The 23,620-nt window shown below is 43.8% G+C and overlaps 1 protein-coding gene across 1 annotated transcript in view; it reads left to right on the top strand.

Annotated features, from left to right (window-relative positions):
• Window positions 1-23,239, top strand: part of LOC135568049 (arf-GAP with SH3 domain, ANK repeat and PH domain-containing protein 1-like) — a 60,339-nt gene extending 37,100 nt beyond the window's left edge. The window contains exons 19-25 of the mRNA XM_065015073.1: window positions 11,088-11,155; window positions 11,526-11,627; window positions 11,941-12,160; window positions 21,836-21,872; window positions 21,994-22,100; window positions 22,225-22,297; window positions 22,490-23,239. Of these exons, the coding sequence (XP_064871145.1) occupies window positions 11,088-11,155; window positions 11,526-11,627; window positions 11,941-12,160; window positions 21,836-21,872; window positions 21,994-22,100; window positions 22,225-22,297; window positions 22,490-22,547 (665 nt within the window). The 3' untranslated portion in view covers window positions 22,548-23,239. The remainder of the gene's footprint in view (window positions 1-11,087; window positions 11,156-11,525; window positions 11,628-11,940; window positions 12,161-21,835; window positions 21,873-21,993; window positions 22,101-22,224; window positions 22,298-22,489) is intronic.
• The last annotated feature ends 381 nt before the right edge of the window (window positions 23,240-23,620 follow it).

Below are 23,620 nucleotides of genomic sequence, written 5' to 3'. Positions count from 1 at the left end.
TGCTACGTAAGCTTAACTTTCTGAACATTCGAGACGTGTAGTCCACTTGTCATTCCAATCTCCTCTGCATTAGCGTAGCCTCTTCTCTAGCCTGTCAACTATGTGTCTGTCTATCCCTGTTCTCTCCTCTCTGCACAGACCATACAAACGCTCCACACCGCATGGCCGCGGCCACCCTAATCTGGTGGTCCCAGCGCGCACGACCCACGTGGAGTTCCAGGTCTCCGGTAGCCTCTGGAACTGCCGATCTGCGGCCAACAAGGCAGAGTTCATCTCAGCCTATGCCTCCCTCCAGTCCCTCGACTTCTTGGCTCTGACGGAAACATGGATCACCACAGACAACACCGCTACTCCTACTGCTCTCTCTTCGTCCGCCCACGTGCTCTCGCACACCCGAGAGCTTCTGGTCAGCGGGGTGGTGGCACCGGGATCCTCATCTCTCCCAAGTGGTCATTCTCTCTTTCTCCCCTTACCCATCTGTCTATCGCCTCCTTTGAATTCCATGCTGTCACAGTTACCAGCCCTTTCAAGCTTAACATCCTTATCATTTATCACCCTCCAGGTTCCCTCGGAGAGTTCATCAATGAGCTTGATGCCTTGATAAGCTCCTTTCCTGAGGACGGCTCACCTCTCACAGTTCTGGGCGACTTTAACCTCCCCACGTCTACCTTTGACTCATTCCTCTCTGCCTCCTTCTTTCCACTCCTCTCCTCTTTTGACCTCACCCTCTCACCTTCCCCCCTACTCACAAGGCAGGCAATACGCTCGACCTCATCTTTACTAGATGCTGTTCCTCCACTAACCTCATTGCAACTCCCCTCCAAGTCTCCGACCACTACCTTGTATCCTTTTCCCTCTCGCTCTCATCCAACACTTCCCACACTGCCCCTACTCGGATGGTATCGCGCCGTCCCAACCTTCGCTCTCTCTCCCCCGCTACTCTCTCCTCTTCCATCCTATCATCTCTTCCCTCTGCTCAAACCTTCTCCAACCTATCTCCTGATTCTGCCTCCTCAACCCTCCTCTCCTCCCTTTCTGCATCCTTTGACTCTCTATGTCCCCTATCCTCCAGGCCGGCTCGGTCCTCCCCTCCCGCTCCGTGGCTCGACGACTCATTGCGAGCTCACAGAACAGGGCTCGGGCAGCCGAGCGGAAATGGAGGAAAACTCGCCTCCCTGCGGACCTGGCATCCTTTCACTCCCTCCTCTCTACATTTTCCTCCTCTGTCTCTGCTGCTAAAGCCACTTTCTACCACTCTAAATTCCAAGCATCTGCCTCTAACCCTAGGGAAGCTCTTTGCCACCTTCTCCTCCCTCTTGAATCCTCCTCCCCCTCCCCCCCTCCTCCCTCTCTGCAGATGACTTCGTCAACCATTTTGAAAAGAAGGTCGACGACATCCGATCCTCGTTTGCTAAGTCAAACGACACCGCTGGTTCTGCTCACACTGCCCTACCCTGTGCTCTGACCTCTTTCTCCCCTCTCTCTCCAGATGACATCTCGCGTCTTGTGACGGCCGGCCGCCCAACAACCTGCCCGCTTGACCCTATCCCCTCCTCTCTTCTCCAGACCATCTCCGGTGACCTTCTCCCTTACCTCACCTCGCTCATCAACTCATCCCTGACCGCTGGCTACGTCCCTCCCGTCTTCAAGAGAGCGAGAGTTGCACCCCTTCTGAAAAAACCTACACTCGATCCCTCCGATGTCAACAACTACAGACCAGTATCCCTTCTTTCTTTTCTCTCCAAAACTCTTGAACGTGCCGTCCTTGGCCAGCTCTCCCGCTATCTCTCTCAGAATGACCTTCTTGATCCAAATCAGTCAGGTTTCAAGACTAGTCATTCAACTGAGACTGCTCTTCTCTGTATCACGGAGGCACTCCGCACTGCTAAAGCTAACTCTCTCTCCTCTGCTCTCATCCTTCTAGACCTATCGGCTGCCTTCGATACTGTGAACCATCAGATCCTCCTCTCCACCCTCTCCGAGTTGGGCATCTCCGGCGAGGCCCACGCTGGTTGCGTCCTACCTGACAGGTCGCTCCTACCAGGTGGCGTGGCGAGAATCCGTCTCCTCACCACGTGCTCTCACCACTGGTGTCCCCCAGGGCTCTGTTCTAGGCCCTCTCCTATTCTCGCTATACACCAAGTCACTTGGCTCTGTCATAACCTCACATGGTCTCTCCTATCATTGCTATGCAGACGACACACAATTAATCTTCTCCTTTCCCCCTTCTGACGACCAGGTGGCGAATCGCATCTCTGCATGTCTGGCAGACATATCAGTGTGGATGACGGATCATCACCTCAAGCTGAACCTCGGCAAGACGGAGCTGCTCTTCCTCCCGGGGAAGGACTGCCCCTTCCATGATCTCGCCATCACGGTTGACAACTCCATTGTGTCCTCGTCCCAGAGCGCTAAGAACCTTGGCGTGATCCTGGACAACACCCTGTCGTTCTCAAATAACATCAAGGCGGTGGCCCGTTCCTGTAGGTTCATGCTCTACAACATCCGCAGAGTACGACCCTGCCTCACACAGGAAGCGGCGCAGGTCCTAATCCAGGCACTTGTCATCTCCCGTCTGGATTACTGCAACTCGCTGTTGGCTGGGCTCCCTGCCTGTGCCATTAAACCCCTACAACTCATCCAGAACGCCGCAGCCCGTCTGGTGTTCAACCTTCCCAAGTTCTCTCACGTCACCCCGCTCCTCCGCTCTCTCCACTGGCTTCCAGTTGAAGTTCGCATCCGCTACAAGACCATGGTGCTTGCCTACGAAGCTGTGAGGGGAACGGCACCTCAGTACCTCCAGGCTCTGATCAGGCCCTACACCCAAACAAGGGCACTGCGTTCATCCACCTCTGGCCTGCTCGCCTCCCTACCACTGAGGAAGTACAGTTCCCGCTCAGCCCAGTCAAAACTGTTCGCTGCTCTGGCCCCCCAATGGTGGAACAAACTCCCTCACGACGCCAGGACAGCGGAGTCAATCACCACCTTCCGGAGACACCTGAAACCCCACCTCTTTAAGGAATACCTAGGATAGGATAAAGTAATCCTTCTCCCCCTCCCCCTTAAAAGACCTCGATGCACTATTGTAAAGTGGCTGTTCCACTGGATGTCATAAGGTGAAAGCACCAATTTGTAAGTCGCTCTGGATAAGAGCGTCTGCTAAATGACTTAAATGTAAATGTAAATGTAATCAATCACGATATCCTGAGTTCTGCCACGAAGATAATCATGAAACCATGAACATGTGTCGGAGCTCAGGCCTATTGAGGACAACTTATTTAATCAAATGTTAAGCAGTATCAAAAGATTTTGACAGGTTCACAAACAAAGCAGCACATTTAATTTTAGTGTCTAAAGCAATGGCAAGATCATTAGCAACTAAAGTGATTGCTGTAATAATGCTATGCCTAATACCTAAACCATGATTGTTCTACATTCAAAATACATTTCTCAGATAGAAAAGAGAAAAGTTGTTCATTTACCAAGGATTCAGGAATCTTAGCTAGACAAGGAATCCTTGAAATGGTTCTGGAATTAAGATCACTACTCTCCCTGCCCTTATGAAGTTGCAGCACGAGCTGATAAATCTGGGTTATTGAGCCCACAATGAATGGGCGCTGCACACTTCAGCAAACATGGATCCAATTGGATTTCTGTGGATTTCTTGTTGTCTATTGCTAGCAAAGCATCCAGGACTTTTTTTTATTCTGTAAATAGCCTAAAAGAAAAGCTTTTTGAAAAAATGTATCTTATCATTCAGCAAGTTTCCCCTATCAAAATCCTGCCCGGTATCATTGTGAATAGGCTTAGAAGTTATTTCAAAGAGAGAGCTCGCTGAAATAAATTGGTGATTAAATACATCAATGATAGCATTTTTTTGTCTTGTGGCAGAGAGGAGGAAGTAGAACCCATTAGGGATTTGACAGTTTTCCAGAATTTTGCCGGGTTCCCATTACAATCCGAAAGAGCGGTTACATAATCAGATTTAGCCATTCTGATTTCTCACACAATGATTTCTCAATTCCTTAAACGCTTGCTAGTCCAGACCTAATCCTGTGTTCCTGGCTTTGACCCAAGCATCATCTCTTTTATGAATGACTTCTGATAATTCCGGAGAGTACCATGCATTCAATCTACCTAATTATCCACAATAGCATAGAAAACATCTGCAAAAAGGCTGAATGCTAAATCTGGTTCAGGGATAGCTGAAATACAATCCGGGTCATAAAAGAAAGATAATGTTCACTGAAGTTTTTAAAGTTCCTCTTTGTGATGACACAAGGCTCTCTGACACACTGGTCAATGGTCACTAATATCTTGGGCGAAGAAATTCGTTAAAACAAGATAAATCAGAGTTGACTTTGAAGGATCTTTAATGTTGGGCTGTGTCTGAAATGCACTGTCTGAAATTCCTTATCTATGAAATGCCCTGTCTGAAATGCCCTAAAGGCATTTGGAGATCATTCCACACGTAAGGTTAAAAAAAACTGAATGCAGATCTACCTTCAGTGGAATCGAAGGGATCTCCAGCCTTCGCCATCCCTGTGATCGGTACTGGTGACTCGTATATCTGTAATTTAACAATGGAGTAAGGTATGGCAGAAGTTTGCACAAGATGGCCTTATAAATGAAAAGAGAGCAGTGCATTGATCTACGAGACTTGAGAGGGCCAAACCTAACAAAATGGCACCGATAGACATGGTCGCCCTGTTCATGGCTCCTAAGCAACTTTGCAGTGTTTAGTTTTTTTGCATGTTATTTCTCACATTATTAGCTCAGAACGTCCTTTGCACTATTACTTACAGCAAGAAAGAACTTTTGGAGATGAGAGCGGCTGTAACTTCCCAGAAATCTACAAGAAATACGACTTTCCTGAATTGGACCCTTTGTTCGAACCCCCCAAGGCAATTCCACTTATCCCAGAGACTGCTCCAAGACTGATTCAGGAGGCGTGCATCCCATCCAATGCTTACCAGTATATTGCTTGCTAATGTTCAGGTCCTGGACAAGAAACTAGACAAGCTCAAGGTGAGAATCTCCTTCGAGAGACATAGTCGTGGCCAAAAGTTTTGAGAATGACACAAATATTAATTTTCACAAAGTCTGCTGCCTCAGTGTCTTTAGATATTTTTTGTCAGATGTTACTATGGAATACTGAAGTATAATTACAAGCATTTCATAAGTGTTAAAGGCTTTTATTGACAATTACATGAAGTTAATGCAAAGAGTCAATATTTGCAGTGTTGACCCTTCTTTTTCAAGACTTCTGCAATCCGCCCTGGCATGCTGTCAATTAACTTCTGGCCCACATCCTGACTGATGGCAGCCCATTCTTGCATAATCAATGCTTGGAGTTTGTCAGAATTTGTTGGCTTTTGTTTGTCCATCTGCCTCTTGAAAATTGACAAATTCTCAATGGGATTAAGGTCTGGGGAGTTTCCTGGCCATGGACCCAAAATATCAATGTTTTGTTCCCCGAGCCACTTAGTTATCACTTTTGTCTTATGGGAAGGTGCTCCATCATGCTGGAAAAGGCATTTGTCATCACCAAACTGTTCCTGGATGGTTGGGAGAAGTTGCTCTCGGAGGATGTGTTGGTACCATTCTTTATTCATGGCTGTGTTCTTAAGAAAAATTGTGAGTAAGCTCACTCCCTTGGCTGAGAAGCAACCCCACACATGAATGGTCTCAGGATGCTTTACTGTTGGCATGACACAGGACTGATGGTAGCGCTCACCTTGTCTTCTCCGGACAAGCTTTTTTCCGGATGCCCCAAACAATCGGAAAGGGATTCATCAGAGAAAATGACTTTACCCCAGTCCTCAGCAGTCCAATCCCTGTACCTTTTGCAGAATATCAGTCTGTCCCTGATGATTTTCCTGGAGAGAAGTGGCTTCTTTGCTGCCCTTCTTGACACCAGGCCATCCTCAAAAAGTCTTTGCCTCACTGTGCGTGGAGATGCACTCACACCTGCCTGCTGCCATTCCTGAGCAAGCGCTGTAGTGGTGGTGCCCCGATCCCGCAGCTGAATCAACTTTAGGAGACGGTCCTGGCGCTTGCTGGACTTTCTTGGGCGCCCTGAAGCCATCTTCACAACAGTTGAACCGCTCTCCTTTAAGTTCTTGATGATCTGATAAATGGTTGATTTAGGTGCAATCTTACTGGCAGCAATATCCTTGCCTGTGAAGCCCTTTTTTGTGCAAAGCAATGATGACGGCACGTGTTTCCTTGCATGTAACCATGTTTGACAGAGGAAGAACAATGATTCCAAGCACCACCCTCCTTTTGAAGTTTCCAGTCTGTTATTCGAAATCAATCAGCATGACAGAGTGATCTACAGCTTTGTCCTCGTCAACACTCTGTGTTAACGAGAGAATCACTGACATGTCAGATGGTCCTTTTGTGGCAGGGCTGCAATGCAGTGGAATTTTTTTGGGGGGGATTCAGTTAATTTGCATGGCAAAAAGGGACTTTGCAATTCATCTGATCAGTCTTCATAACATTCTGGAGTGTATGCAAATTGCCATCATACAAACTGAGGCAGCAGACTTTGAAAATTCATATTTGTGTCGTTCTCAACTTTTGGCCACGACTGTACTCTGTTTCATGGAATCATGTCTCTCTCTCCGGATATAATGTCCCCGTCCATTCAGCCAACTGGGTTCTCAGTATATTGCACAGACAGGAATAAAGAATCCTTTGGAAAAAAGAAAGGGGGAGGTATGTTTCATGATTATCTGCTCATGGCGTGATTGCGGTTACTAACAGGAAGGCCCTTCGAAGGCCCCATCCTGACGATGACCGAAGATAATTCTCTAAAGATGTAACGTGGTTGGCATTTGATTGTGAGGTATTCTTAGTCGGGTGAACAAAAAGACTTGAGTTCCTTTTCTCTGTGGATATTCCTCCTCAAGCCGATACCATACAGCATATCCTAAGGCTGCATTTATTGTAGCTGGGGACTTTAATAAAACAAATCTTAGGAAAACGTTACCGAAGAGTTATCAACACATTTCCTGCACCACTCGTGCATCAAAATCTTATGACCATTGCTACTCTCCCTTCCGGAATGGCTTCAAGGCCCTCCCTTCGGCAAATCAGATCATGCCTCCATCCTGCTCCTATAGGCAGAAACCCATGGTAAGGACTGGTCAACGCTGGTCTGACGAATCGGAATCTATGCTTGTTTTGATAACGCGGAATGGGATATGTTACGGGTTGCCTCTGAGAATAACGTTGACGTATGCACTGACACTGAAGTATATACCTTCCGCTGTGACGATTAAAACCTATCCAAACCAAAGACCTAGAATTCCTTACAATCAAATGCCGACCGCATTATCTCCCCAAAATGTTTTCTTCGATTATAGTCACAGCCGTGTATACCCCCTCCCCACTCCCCAAGCAGACACCTCGATGTTAGCCTGGAAGAACTTGGAGAGGATATACCTATTGTGACTATTAAAACCTACCCCAACCAGAAACCGTTGATAGACGGTGGCATTTACGCGATATTGAATGTGCGAACCACCGTATTCAACCATGGAAAGAGGTCGGGGAATATGGCCGAATATAAACAGTGTATTTATTCCCCCCGCAAGGCAATCAATCTAGCGAAATGCTGGTATAGGGACAAAATGGAGTCGCAATTCAACTGCCCAGACACGAGACGTATGTGGCAGGGTCTACAGGCAATTACGGACTACAAAATGAAAACCAGCCACGTCACGGACACTGACGTCTTGCTCCCAGACACACTAAACACCATTGCCCGCTTTGAGGATAATACAGTGATAATACAATATACCGACGCGGCTCGCTACCAAGGACTGCGGTTCCCCTCTCTCTTTCTCTGTGGCTGACGTGAGTAAGACATTTAAACGTGTTAACCCTTGCAAGGCTGCTGGCCCAGACGGCATCCCTAACTGCTTCCTCAGAGCATGCGCAGACCAGCTGGATGGTGTGTTTACGGACATATTCAATCACTCCCTATCCCAGTCTGCTGTCCCCACATGGTACAAGATGGCCACCAGTGTTACTGTACCAGAGAAGGCAAAGATAACTGAACTAAATGACTATCGCCCTGTAGCACTCACTTCTGTCATCTTGAAGTGCTTTGAGAGACTAGTCAAGGATCATATCACCTCCATCTTACCTGCCACCTTAGACCCACTTCAGTTTGCATACCGCCCCAATAGGTCCACAGATGATGCAATCGCCATCACACTGCACACTGCCTTATCCCATCTGGACAAGAGGAATACCTATGTAAGAATGCTGTTCATTTCTCAGCATTCAACACAATAGTACCCTCCAAGCTCATCATGAAGCTTGAGACCCTGCGTCTCAACATTACTACACACAGGTCATAAACGTAATGTTAGCTAGCGAGCCAGCCATTTTACACCAGCTAGCTAGCTAGCTAACAGTAAGCTTTAACTTGCAATGAAAACAACTTTCTGACAAAATTAGAAACGTATAATATCTGAATCTGTAGCTGGACTCTTACCAGTATACATGGATGAATGCTTCACAGCAGACTGCAAACACTTTCATTAAATAAGACGTCCTGTATCGTTTCCGTTTTGTATGTACAGCTTGTTTGGCCCGTTGTGTCAAGTCACACTGGGTCACACTGATCGTGTGCAATGCCTTAAGAATAATTTTAAGCTTTAACCCCTACCCAAACTCTGACCATTTTACTTGCCCTAGCAGAGCTGTTTTCATGTTATCTAGAGCGTTGGTGACTGTAACTGCGCCTCTGGTAACAATTTAATTATGCTTTTTTACCGACATTTACTGACACAGGCCATATTCAACCGGTGATGAGTGTTTTTATAAATTCATCAGTTATTCTGCCCTCTGGCACGCTCAGACGAGAGTGCTCTGAAACAGTTGTTGCAGTGATATTCTATTGAAATGGATACTTGCATAGTTGAGTCTATTTGTTCAATTTTACTACTCAATACATTAAAAAAAGCCGCATTAAACAGGATTACCGAAAACAAACTGACCAACTCAAATAGACAGAAGTGTGCTATATGGCAGACCAATCCAAACTCATCTCTTGGCATGTCCAGCCCACTCATTATCTCAGCCAATAGTAGTGGAAAGGTTGCTGACTTTTTCTGTGGCTAAACCAACTATGCTCGTAATTTAACATTTTTGTTCGTATTTACAGATGACATACAAATTTGTTATTAAGGCACATGTTCTAGAATGCATTTCTGCCCCCAAAAAACATTTGGATGAAAAATAGTTTTAGTTCAAACGACTCTCCTTTAAAGTAGTCACCCACGTGCGAAACGGGTCACCAATGTGAGAATGCTTTTCATTTATTACAGCTCAGCGTTCAACACCATAGTGCCCACAAAGCTCATCACTAAGCTAAGGACCATGGGACTAAACACTTCCCTTTGCAACTGGATCTTGGACTTCCTGACGGACCTCCCCAGGTAGTAGGGGTAAGCAACAACACATCTTCCACACTCACGATGCAAGAAGTGGTAGTCCTGATCACCAACAAAGATAAGACAGCCTATAGGGAGGAGGTCAGAGACCTGGCAGTGTAGTGCCAGGACAACAACCTCTCCCTCAGTGTGAGCAAGACAAAGGAGATGGTCTTGGACTACAGGAAAAGGAGGGTCAATCATGCCCCCATTAACCCGCTCCACTACAGCCCGATCGATGTTAAGATTTTCAAGTTCCTTTGTGTCCACATCACCAACAATCTATCATGGTCCAAATACACCAAGACCGTCGTGAAGAGGGCGGAGACTGAAAAGATTTGGCATGGGTCCCCAGATCCTCAAAAGGTTCTACAGCTGCACCATCAAGAGCATCCTGACCGGTTGCTTCACCGCCTGGTATGGCAACTGCTTGGCATCAGAGGGTAGTTCATACGACCCAATACATCACTGTGCCCAAGCTTCCTGCCATCCAGGACCTATATACTAGGCGGTGTCAGAGGAAGGCCCATAAAATTGTCAGACTCCAGTCACCCAAGTCATAGACTGTTCTCTCTGCTACTGTACGGCAAGTGGTACCGGATCGCCCTGTCGAAAAGGCTCCTTAACAGCTTCTACACCCAAGCCATAAGACTGCTGAACAATTAATAAAATTGCCATCGGACTATTTACGTTGACCCCCTTGTATAGCCTCGTTATTGTTATGTAATCTTATTGTGTTACTTTTTATTTTATATTTTACTTTAGTTTACGTAGAAAATATTTTATTTACTCAATTTCTTGAACTGCATTGTTGGTTAAGGGCTTGTAAGTAAGCATTTCATGGTAAGGTCTACCTGTTGTATTTGGCGCATGTGACAAATAAAATGTGATTTGATATGGATATCTCATTGGAGTGTGTTAAGTCTCTATATCCACTTTTTGTTGGATTTTCATTTCGAGAGGTCAATGGAGATTCTTTATTTTTCTGCCTTGGGTTTCTCAATGAAGAGCAGCATCAAATCCAAAGAGCATTTATTCAAGACATGTTTTCATTTGGCACAAAAACTCTTCATAAAGCCAAAAGCTAGGGCTTTGTGAATTAGGAGCTCAATACTTTTTTGTGGATTCTGCATGTTCAGGTACTTGTGCCAAGTCATTGAACAGGGAGTGCGGTAGGAGGATGTTTTGTGCTTATTAATCCGTAAAGGATGAAGGTTCTGAGAGTTCTGCAGTATTTGCTCTGATTTCAGCAAACTAAGTCATTCTTCATTAATTAAAGTATATTCCAACAATAGTGGTAGATACTCCTTTATGGTTAGTCAGAAATTGTGAGCGGCGTCAGGCCAGATAGTGTCAAAATGCCAATAAATAGGTAAGCGTTCAGGTGGGCCTTCAGCAAAAAAAGAAAGGAGGGGTGCTCAACAACAACTGATAAAAATCATCATGAGAATGGCTTACCAAGAAAAACTTCCAAAAGGACTAATTTGAGGTAAAAAGTTGTAATGTATTTCATTATTGTGTTGTGCCACGTGACAATGAAGGCTTCATATATTGTGGCTTTGCTTACAAGTGATCATTGTGCCAGCCATTAATGCTTGATGATGATCCCAGCTGTGCTCTTTGTTGTTTCTCTTTCAGAGAATGAGGTGGGCGAGACTGGGCTGGATATTGCTAGCAGATTAAAAAACACGCACTGTGAGGAGCTGGTGAGTCCACCCTGACTACAGCTGACTCACAGCTACACTGTTCAATGACTAGGGGCTTTAAGTAATTAACTAAACTAATTCACTCGTTATTCATAGCCGGCAGCACCTCCTTGTCAATATATATTTTTTTTTCCTTAGTCTGTGGACACCAAAGGAATCTTGATTTATTGTGTATTGATCGATTGATTTCAATAGCGTAGACAAAATGTATAAATTGCTTAGTGCAGAGGCAGTGAAGGTTCCAGTCCAAGTTCATGCTATCACCAATGTGATATATATTTATATATAGTATGCAGTGGCTGCGTTTCTATATAGTATGATATATGATGATTGACACGTGGCAATTCTCCTGTTGTGTGTTGTGTACCAGATCAACCAGTCCCAGAGTAACCAGTTCAACATGCACGTGGAATATGAGTGGCAGCTGCGTCAGGATGATCTGGACGAGAGTGATGATGACCTGGATGACAAGGTCAGCAATATTATGGTCGTGTTCATTTGGTATCAAATGGAGAAAAAAACGGAGTAAAACAGGGAGGAACTATTTGGTAAATTAACACTTTTTCTCGTTATTAAATGTTTTAAAATGTTTTCACTTGCAAGCCCTAATCAATACGACCCAGTCCTTCACAACTGTATGGTGTCTGCTGCGATCCTGATTCTGAGGCGTTAGTTAGTCAGAAAGATTATTTGTAGCAGTCTATTACTACTGTCTGTTATGACTGCTGAGTTTTTAGAGAGCGAGACCGAGAGAGTGTGTTTTTTTGTTTTTGTTACTTACTTAGACAGGTCCAGTAAAGAAGGGCCGCTCTTCTCGGCCCTTCAATCTGTACCAGACCCACACCAGCTCCTCCACCCTGGACCGAGGAGGAGGTGGACTCTTCCGTGTGGGTCGCAGGCTAGCACTGGCCCACAATCAGAAGCGGGAGGTGTACGCCAGTCCCAGCTCTCACACGCGCAGCCTTGACAGCCCCCTGCACGCGTCTCTCCCTTCTAGAGTCAAAGGTGAGTCCCACGCCATCTTCTCTTCTTCAACCCAGACTGTAGTTTTCTAGGATTTAGAACTGGATTATATCTATCTCATATTAATCATTATGTATGCATGTATCTTTGATGAGATAAATGCATTAATAGAGCTGGGATGGCTTTCAACGAACTCTGACTGCTTTCCCAGTGGATTCTACCTGTGTGCATTTTACCAGGGAGGGTGAGAACCGTGTTTACTCATCCTTTACCAGGGTGGGTCAGAACTGTGTTGTCTCAACCTTTACTAGGGTGTGTGAGAACTGTGTTGTATCAACCTTTAAGTACAGTTGAAGTCAGAAGTTTACATACACCTTAGCCAAATAGTTTTAAACACAGTTTTTCACAATTCCTGACATTTCATCCTAGTCAAAATTCCCTGTCTTAGGTCAGTTAGGACCAGAGAATTATTTATTTAATCTTTTATTTCTTTCATCATACATACACTCAATTAGTATTTGGTAACATGCTGCTTCGGGCAGCCTTTCACAAGCATCCCACAATAATCGTATATAGACTTGTTTATACTGTATTATTGACTGTATGTTTGTTTTACTCCATGTGTAACTGTGTCGTTGTTTGTGTCGAACTGCTTTGCTTTATCTTGGCCAGGTCGCAATTGTAAATGAGAACTTGTTCTCAACTTGCCTAAATAAAGGTGAAATAAATAAATAAAATAAAAATAAGTTGGGTGAATTTTGGCCCATTCCTCATGACAGAGCTGGTGTAACTGAGTCAGGTTTGTTGGCCTCCTTGCTCGCGTACGCTTTTCCCCCACAAGGATTGAGGTCAGGGCTTTGTGATGGCCACTCCAATACCTTGACTTTGTTGTCCTTAAGCCATTTTGCCACAACTTTGGAAGTATGCTTGGGGCTATTTGGAAGACCCATTTGCGACCAAGCTTTAACTTCCTGACTGATGTCTTGAGATGTTGCTTCAATATATCCCCATACTTTTCCTGCCTCGTGATGCCATTTATTTTGTAAGGTGCACCAGTCCCTCCTGCAAGCAAAGCACCCCCACAACATGATGCTGCCACCCCCACAACATGATGCTGCCACCCCCGTGCTTCATGTTTGGGATGGTGTTCTTTGGCTTGCAAGCCTCCCCTTTTTTCCTCCAAACATAACGATGGTCATTATGGCCAAACAGTTCTATTTTTGTTTTATCAGACCTGAGGACATTCTCCAAAAAGTACGATCTTTGTTGCAAACCGTAGTCTGGCTTTTTTATGGAGGTTTTGGAGCAGTGACAATGACATGTCTTACGTGGGCCAGTTGTAGGTCCACCATCAGTAGGTCCAGCAGTTGTTTGAGTCTGTGGATCTCCTGCAGTTTTCTCTGGTACTCCATTGCTTCTGTGGCTTTCTCTGTTTCTCTCTGTCTCTCTGCTTCTCTCTGTCCTATATCGACATAACCTGAAAGGCCATTCAGCAAGGAAGGCCTTGCTGAATGGCCTTTCAGGTTATGTCGATATAGGACTCCTTTTACTGTGGATATAGATAGTTTTGTACCTATTTCCTCCAGCATCTTCACAAGGTCCTTTGCTGCTGTTCTGGGATTGATTTGCACTTTTCACACCAAAGTACGTTCATCTCTAGGAGACAGAACGTGTCTCCTTCCTGAGCGGTAGGACGGCTGGGTTGTCCCATGGTGTTTATACTTGCGTACTATTGTTTGTACAGATGAACGTGGTACCTTCAGGTGTTTGGAAATTGCTCCCAAGGATGAACCAGACTTGTGTAGGTCTCCAATTGTTTTTCTGAGGTCTTGGCTGATTTCTTTTGAGTGGCACAGAGTTTGAAGGTAGGCCTTGAAATACATCCACAGGTACACCTCCAATTGACTCAAATTATGTCAATTTAGCTATCAGAAGCTTCTAAATCATGACATAATTTTCTGGAATTTTCCAAGCTGTTTAAAGGCACAGTGAACAGTGTATGTAAACGTTTGACCCACTGGAATTGTGATACAGTGAAATATTATATCTGTAATCAATTGTTGGAAAAATGACTTGTGTCATATGCACAAAGTAGATGTCCTAACCGATTTGCCAAAACTATAGTTAACAATAAATGTGTGGAGTGATTGAAAAACGAGTTTTAATGACCTAAGGGTCATTAACCTAAGTGTATGTAAACTTCCGACTTCAACTGCATCTGCTATGGATTCTGCAAAACAATTAGCTTTACTTCTGGGACTGCTTTTTCTGTCCCAAAATCCCACTAAACAGACAAGTTTTGAGGCTTAGCTTACTGACTCTAGCTTACTTACTCCCCGATCGGAGGAAGGGACGAGTGTTTCATATGCTTTAGGAGTTGCATTAACTATGCTCTGGTTCGGGAAATGTGGAGAGGCCCGAGTTGTCTTCTTGCAGTAGACTACATGGGGCTTGCAAAGATGCACTTGCGAAGATCTGTGTCTTGCGAAGATGCACAATGATTTGGAGATGCCTCCGCCACCCAACTTCTCATTCTCCACCCCACTGACCCCTAGACGACCTTCCAACAGCCTAGTCCCCTCTCCATGGCTGAGTGGCCACCGCTATCGACAAATACCTCCCCGAGAGGGATTGGAAGGCCTAGTGCGAGGCAGCGGCCCATAGAGAATGGGCTTTGCGGACCCTGGGAAGTCCAGTCAAATTGGCAAACAGTTTTGTACCCCTGGCTTCAACAGTCCCGGCGCAGTCATACAGCCTAGCTCCACCCATGGGGATGATATCCCCCTGAAGCACCTCACAGCAAAGCATTATATTGTTCAGCAAATGCTGCAAAATAAGCTAATTATTTCGTTTGCACCTGTACACACAGCTGGCTATTTAAAGCTGTCTGTAAATATCTTTGTCAATTAAAAAATTATCTAACATCTTTAGAATCGAATTATCAGTAATTAAACTAGGCCTATGATGTTTAATTGAAAAGTAGACTCAAACCCTATATGTTGGGTAGGAATTGCCTTCAGCAAGGCATGACAGCTTGTTTTGGCCAATCTCCTCAAACTTGTCAGCAGCACACCAAATCTTTCCATCGATTGGAGGAGTATTAAGCTACTAGTGATTGGCACCAATATGTAAAGTCTAACTGTTAATAGGCTACTAGTTGCATTTTCTCGATATGAAAAGAAGACTGATTGTGACTGATCAGCACAGGGAGAAAAGTGTCCAGACGACTGTACCGATTTACTAGTATGACGGAAGCCTGGAGGTTTTTAGACGATAAAAAGCTACACTGTCTCGTGCTTGCTGCCAAACGTGTGTCCACATAATAGGCAATTTATATTGAGAAAGTGTGATAATAATCATTATTTTAGCGATCCACAGTAGACGTCCCTCCTTATGAAAAGGCCCCCCATTGTGCTGATGTGAGTTTTTGAACAGTTATGATACCTTATTGATGTCACTTGTTAAATCCACTTCAATCGGTGTAGATGAAGGAGGGGAGATGGGTTAAGCCTTGAGACAATTGAGAGACATTCAGAGGGTGAAAGTCCTTTAAACAGGGTATGGCAATGGGTGCTAAGTGCACCAGTTTGTGTCAAGAACTGCAACGCTGCTGGGTTTTTCATGCTCATCAGTTTCCTGTGTGTATCACGAATGGTCAACCACCTAAAGGACATCCAGCCAACTTGACAAAATTGTGGGAAGTAATTGTTGTCAACATAGGCCAGCATCCATGTGGAATGTTTTTGACACCTTGTAGAGTTCATGCCCCGATGAATTGAGGCTGTTCTGAGGGCGAAAGGGAGGGTGCAACTCAATATTAGGAAGTTCTTCTTAATGTTTGGTTTACTCAGTGTATAGGCTACAATATTCTGACCATATGAACAAATTTGTTTTAGGCAACAACAAAAAAACGGCATATACAGTATGATTTAATGAAAAGCAGCATACATGCACAACATTGTTTCACATTCTTTAACCTTTTCACCTGTGTGTTTGAAATAGCTCTAATGTTTGCCCCAGCATGAATATCTTTATGCGCATGATGTCAGAATACACTCACTGTTACAAAATGTGATTATTACCCAACAGGACAGTTAAACCCACGCTGCCCTCAGAGGCACGCTGCCCGTTAATTATTTATAGGCTATTTTTCAACTATTTCGAACAAGTTTTATTTTCTAACAACAATTTGAATTTAGGTGTATTCCACCTCGTAATTAATTCACATAGAAGTAGCCCATTTCACTGTCGTGGACAATTTACGTTTGAGGCATTACTGAGACGGAAAAACTTCTCTCTTCATAACATCTCTCTTCCACAAAAGAGAAGAAAAAAAACGTTTTCCTCCCTGGCACAATTTTCGACTGGCTATTCATTACTAATGATAACTTTGAACGTGTGCGTTCCAATCAAAGTAAGTGCCTTATTACTTTGTCATTATAGTTAGGGGTTCCAAAGGCTGGGCCTAATATAGTGTATAAGAGGTCATACAAGAAGTTTTGTATATGTTGATGTAAAGAATATTTGCTGGTCTGTGGTCCCTAATGAGGAGCAACCAGATGCTGCACTTGACACATTTATGAAACTAGTTATTCCAGTTACTAATAAGCACGCACCCATTAAGATAATGATGGTAAAAACTGTTAAATCCCCTTGGATTGATGAGGAATTGAAAAATTGTATGGTTGAGAGGGATGAGGCAAAAGTTATGGCGATAAAGTCTGGCAGCCCAACTGATTGGCAAACATACTGCAAATGTAAGAAATCATGTGACTAAACTAAAAAAAGAGTGGATCCTCCTTTAAAAGTTTTCATACTACGGCACACCCTGCGTGCTACTGCAGCATTCTGTGGCATGTAATTTAATTCTCAGCCATTTCTTCTGTTACTGCAAGTTATTGCTAGTTTGACCACCAGAGGGCATCTTTGAGAAGCATGTTCGGGCCGATGAGTAGGGTTGATTTGAGCGTTCTGACCTTACAACGGCAATCAAGCACCCAAGCTAACGTTGGCTAGCTACTTCCAGACAGAAATTAGCCTACCCTGACCATTTTAATCGCCATAGCAGAGCTGGTAAGACAGTTTTCGTGTTAACCAGAGCGTTGGTGACTGTAAATGTGCTGCTGGAAACAATTTAATTATGCTTTTTTTCAATGTTTACTGACACCGGCCATATTCAAAGGGTGTTGGGCGCTCGTAAAGTAATTATTCTGTGCTCTGGTACACTCAGACGAGAGTGCTCTGAAATCCATGTGGATAGAAGGCTGGACACAATTTTTAACGTTATTTTCTGATAAAAACTAGTTAATTGCATTTGCCGTGGAGCCCAGTTTCATAATATGACCATATTTCCCAGCTGCTTGCCATCATTTTGAAGTCATCGCGGACAAACTAGCCTTTAGGGCATTTTTCACCCTGCCAGCTCCTATTATTTCTATTAGCACCGTGGCACCAACTCGCCTTCCGAACGTTCTATTCTCAGCTTATTGTTCAACGTCACAATGCCTGCTTTGCTATTGTTGGCAATAAGACCTGCTCATGTCGTTTTATAGTTCAAATGCAAATAACAACATGTAAACAACAAAAATAATATTGGAACTCTGAGGTCTTCCCATGGTTTCCTATAGGGGAAACATAGGCATGTCTATCTGTCTATTTTGCCAAATATCTCGCAATGTGTATATTTACATTTTTTTTCAAATCGGGTGTACCCGGTGTGAAATGGCTAGCTAGTTAGCTGGGTGCGCGCTAATAGCGTTTCAGTCGGTGACGTCACTCGCTCTGAGACCTGGAAGTAGTTGTTCACCTTGCTTTGCATGGGCTGCTGTTCTTGTGGAGCGATGGGTAACGATGCTTCGAGGGTGGCTGTTGTCTATGTGTGCAAAGGGTCCCTGGTTCGAGCCCAATTAGGGGCGAGGAGAGGGACGGAAGCAAAACTATTACACGGGAACCATTTTAATCAGGAGAATATCCTCTTTGTAATTATGTAAGTCTGGGCAGCGAGCTCGTTTGTCATCAATCGCTAGTCCAGAAATAGTCAAAGTTTTTATTTTTTCCCTACTTTTTCATTAAGCAGACATAAGCACAGTTGACACCATCGAGGTGCGGATGTTTACTTTCCTCACTAGTTGTTTTTTTACAGTTTCGTCCAACGAACATATTATATTGTATTGGTCAAATAAAAAGGGATACATTTTTAATGGAATCCTAAGGATCACTCTAGTCAAAACAGGCTCTGCGAACATTCGATTCCATTAATTTTCTATGAGCCAACGTTCTGAAGCCGTTTTTCAGCCTTAGACTCGTTCTATTGTCCAGCCTATAGATAGCCAGAGCAAATTTACGAAAGCACCCGAATGTCCATTGAGAAAGCACAATGACTATACCATTTAGCTAAACTAAGAATGATGAGAATAATCAAGTCAATAAACATTGGGTAGGTAGCCTATAGTTAATATACTGTCCAATTTGATGTATAACTACTAGCGTTAGGTAGCTAGCTAACATACCGGTACATACTTCTGTAATGATATGCTATGTGGTTCGTAAGGACAGCGTAGCTAACAAATTGTCAGCCAACATAACGTGTAAGGTAACTTATTTTTTTATTTATTTATTTCACCTTTATTTAACCAGGTAAGCAAGTTGAGAACAAGTTCTCATTTACAATTGCGACCTGGCCAAGATAAAGCAAAGCAGTTCGACACATACAACGACACAGAGTTACACATGGAGTAAAACAAACATACAGTCAATAAAACAGTAAAAAAAAAAAAAAAAAAAACAAGTCTATATACAATGTGAGCAAATTAGGTGAGAAGGGATGTAAAGGCAAAAAAGGCCATGGTGGCAAAGTAAATACAATATAGCAAGTAAAACACTGGAATGGTAGTATTGCAATGGAAGAATGTGCAAAGTAGAAATAAAAATAATGGGGTGCAAAGGAGCAAAATAAATAAATAAATTAAATACAGTTGGGAAAGAGGTAGTTGTTTGGGCTAAATTATAGGTGGGCTATGTACAGGTGCAGTAATCTGTAAGATGCTCTGACAGTTGGTGCTTAAAGCTAGTGAGGGAGATAAGTGTTTCCAATTTAAGAGATTTTTGTAGTTCGTTCCAGTCATTGGCAGCAGAGAACTGGAAGGAGAGGCGGCCAAAGAAAGAATTGGTTTTGGGGGTGACTAGAGAGATATACCTGCTGGAGCGTGTGCTACAGGTGGGAGATGCTATGGTGACCAGCGAGCTGAGATAAGGGGGGACTTTACCTAGCAGGGTCTTGTAGATGACATGGAGCCAGTGGGTTTGGCGGCGAGTATGAAGCGAGGGCCAGCCAACGAGAGCGTACAGGTCGCAATGGTGGGTAGTATATGGGGCTTTGGTGACAAAACGGATAGCACTGTGATAGACTGCATCCAATTTGTTGAGTAGGGTATTGGAGGCTATTTTGTAAATGACATCGCCAAAGTCGAGGATTGGTAGGATGGTCAATTTTACAAGGGTATGTTTGGCAGCATGAGTGAAGGATGCTTTGTTGCGAAATAGGAAGCCAATTCTAGATTTAACTTTGGATTGGAGATGTTTGATATGGGTCTGGAAGGAGAGTTTACAGTCTAACCAGACACCTAAGTATTTGTAGTTGTCCACGTATTCTAAGTCAGAGCCGTCCAGAGTAGTGATGTTGGACAGGCAGGTAGGTGCAGGTAGCGATCGGTTGAAGAGCATGCATTTAGTTTTACTTGTATTTAAGAGCAATTGGAGGCCACGGAAGGAGAGTTGTATGGCATTGAAGCTTGCCTGGAGGGTTGTTAACACAGTGTCCAAAGAAGGGCCGGAAGTATACAGAATGGTGTCGTCTGCATAGAGGTGGATCAGAGACTCACCAGCAGCAAGAGCGACCTCATTGATGTATACAGAGAAGAGAGTCGGTCCAAGAATTGAACCCTGTGGCACCCCCATAGAGACTGCCAGAGGTCCGGACAGCAGACCCTCCGATTTGACACACTGAACTCTATCAGAGAAGTAGTTGGTGAACCAGGCGAGGCAATCATTTGAGAAACCAAGGCTGTCGAGTCTGCCGATGAGGATGTGGTGGTTGACAGAGTCGAAAGCCTTGGCCAGATCAATGAATACGGCTGCACAGTAATGTTTCTTATCGATGGCGGTTAAGATATCGTTTAGGACCTTGAGCGTGGCTGAGGTGCACCCATGACCAGCTCTGAAACCAGATTGCATAGCAGAGAAGGTATGGTGAGATTCGAAATGGTCGGTAATCTGTTTGTTGACTTGGCTTTCAAGACCTTAGAAAGGCATGGTAGGATAGATATAGGTCTGTAGCAGTTTGGGTCAAGAGTGTCCCCCTTTGAAGAGGGGGATGACCGCAGCTGCTTTCCAATCTTTGGGAATCTCAGATGACACGAAAGAGAGGTTGAACAGGCTAGTAATAGGGGTGGCAACAATTTCGGCAGATAATTTTTAGAAAGAAAGGGTCCAGATTGTCTAGCCCGGCTGATTTGTAGGGGTCCAGATTTTTCAGCTCTTTCAGAACTTCAGCTGAATGGATTTGGGAGAAGGAGAAATGGGGAAGGCTTGGGCGAGTTGCTGTTGGGGGTGCAGTGCTGTTGACCGGGGTAGGAGTTGCCAGGTGGAAAGCATGGCCAGCCGTAGAAAAATGCTTATTGAAATTCTCAATTATGGTGGATTTATCAGTGGTGACAGTGTTTCCTATCTTCAGTGCAGTGGGCAGCTGGGAGGAGGTGTTCTTATTCTCCATGGACTTTACAGTGTCCCAGAACTTTTTAGAGTTAGTGTTGCAGGAAGCAAATTTCTGCTTGAAAAAGCTAGCCTTAGCTTTTCTAACTGCCTGTGTATAACGGTTTCTAGCTTCCCTGAACAGCTGCATATCACGGGGACTGTTCGATGCTAATGCAGAACGCCATAGGATGTTTTTGTGTTGGTTAAGGGCAGTCAGGTCTGGGGAGAACCAAGGGCTATATCTGTTCCTGGTTCTAATTTTCTTGAATTTTCTTGAATATTTAACATTGTTAGGAAGGCATTTTTAAAAAATATCCAGGCATCCTCTACTGACGGGATGAGATCAATATCCTTCCAGGACACCCCGGCCAGGTCGATTAGAAAGGCCTGCTCGCTGAAGTGTTTCAGGGAGCGTTTTACAGTGATGAGTGGAGGTCGTTTGACCGCTGACCCATTACGGATGCAGGCAATGAGGCAGTGATCGCTGAGATCTTGAAAGAATTGAGAGAAAGAATTGAGAGAATTTGAAAGTCATTACATTGAGTTGCTAGCTACCCCTTGGTCAATAGGGCAAATCTGGTCTGTGATAGGAGTTGGGGTTTTCACACCTAGCTCGACCATTAGACTATTCTTTAGTAAAGGTTGAATAGTCTATTGTTCAGCTATTAGCCCTCCTCCCGAACTTGCAACACATTGCTGTTCCAATCTCATTCCTTTCCCTCTTCCACACATCATCATTCTGCTCCTAAGTGGCTCGCTTGTGGGCATGCTGGTAGGATATGGCAGCATCTTCGGTTGTGCGTCAAGAATTCTGCATACAGCAGCACGTTTTTATGAAGGTGTGGTTATTCACAGGCAAATTGTTATATGCTATGTAGGTATATTTGTCTCTTTATCAAGAGCAAAACCTTTTTTATTTTCAATCAAAAATAATTGTTCTGAAAGCAACTTTTTTCCGACACAAAGGAAGTCAAAGCGGACGCCTACGAAGATGGCATCTCAGGTAAGCAGCACTGGGCTGTATTGACGTATCCTAAAAATGACATCTGCTGCTTTAGATTGAACAGTCATATCTCAGTTATTGTTTTTACATCTATAAAAAAATCTGTTTTCTTCACTTTCAGAGAGCGAGCTGACCAAGGGGTCGAAAATGTAGATATGGCCAGGTGTTCACTGTTCGAGGAACAGGCTGTGGAAGCTTTATTCCTGGCAAAAGTGTCCATAACCAGAGGTAATTAAACTGTTCTGTGTTCTTTTTCTCTATCTCTGCCTGTCTTGTACATGGAACCTGTACAATAAGTATAAGTATCTCGTCTTCACTTCATCCCACTCCCCCTTCTCCCTAAATCCTCTAGGTTATATCAGCTGTTTTGGTGAACCCCTCCCTCATCTGAACTGGCTGACACAGAGGGCACAGCATGATCATAGGTGAGATGTCACTTGGTCGGGTCAACAGGAAGTATTTTTAAAGAGATTCTTTCCATTAATATACAGACAGAGATGTAGATGTCCCAGAGTTAATGATTCAAGGTCAGTTTTGCATTTCACCTCCTGATTTAAGATGACTGACCATGTTAGAATTTTTTAAAAGAAGGCTTAATCATGCTCTCTCGTCTGCAGCTATGTTTTGATGTGCGAGAGGAAGCCAGTCCTGTCATCGCCATTGCACCCGCTCTGACGATAACCTTTGGGCCAACTGGGGGCCCAAGGCTCCTTAGGAGACACCGCAATTGTGATGAACTGAGTGAATATTAGGGTAGTACTGTAATTCATGAATCATATGCTGTCTGCTGCTGTTCTTACCTCTTTCCCTTTCTGTCTTTTACACCTCTCGCCCCACCTCGTCTTTCTTCCTCGTTTAATAATGCACACCATATGTGCATTGAAGTACAGATTGAACTTGTCTGTACTTATAACACCTGGATAATGAACTTCTTTCAATAAAGCGTTTCACATTCTCCACTTGTTGAAATTAAGTATCTCATTGAAATATTATCCTCTGTCCTCAGATTAATGCAGATGAATGGAGTTAGATTTGCATTGTTTTTTTTCTGTATATATGAATTACAAATCAATCATGCTTCTAATCTATTGCATAGTTACAATGTGTAATCATTGATGTCCCAGGAGCAGGAGTGGTGTAAACACTGTTGAAGGGTGTAATTGTAATACATAAATGCAGACACAGCATCATTCAAATAATGCAGTTTGATATGACTGAAAAAGAATGTCTCAGAGATTCATATCTGAACCGCACCTTTATTTTCCAAGGAAGAGTACATGATCAGTGAATATACTCAATGTACAGGCTACAATGTGGGAATCTCATGCGTGGTAATAACTATAGTATGTGTGTATTTTGGACTTGCTTCCTTGGCACAATAAAGTTATTATATTCTACTTTATCCATAGGCTTCATTAATGCCTTTCAGACTTGAATTTGATACAACAGCTATGATAACTGAGGTTCATAGATAGGTTTTGAACTAATATTCATACCAAATGTTTTAGGGTGCCTCTAAGTCCCGCGGTGCAAGCTCACAACTTTTAAAGGAGGAACCACTGTACATTATATAAATAATGATAGTAAAACGCTTTGGGTCACCTTAAATTAAATTTTTGGGGAAAAAGCCAACTCTGCTCCTTCAATCATTGAATCAGATGGCTCATTCATCACAAAGCCCACTGATATTGCGAACTACGTTTAATTACTTTTTCATTGGCAAGAAAAGCAAACTTAGGGATGACATG

This window comes from Oncorhynchus nerka, unplaced genomic scaffold (genome assembly GCF_034236695.1).
Source record: "Oncorhynchus nerka isolate Pitt River unplaced genomic scaffold, Oner_Uvic_2.0 unplaced_scaffold_1726, whole genome shotgun sequence".
Lineage (NCBI taxonomy): Eukaryota > Metazoa > Chordata > Actinopteri > Salmoniformes > Salmonidae > Oncorhynchus > Oncorhynchus nerka.
Note: the sequence above shows the minus strand (reverse complement) of the source record. Positions and strands in the feature narration are given on the sequence as shown.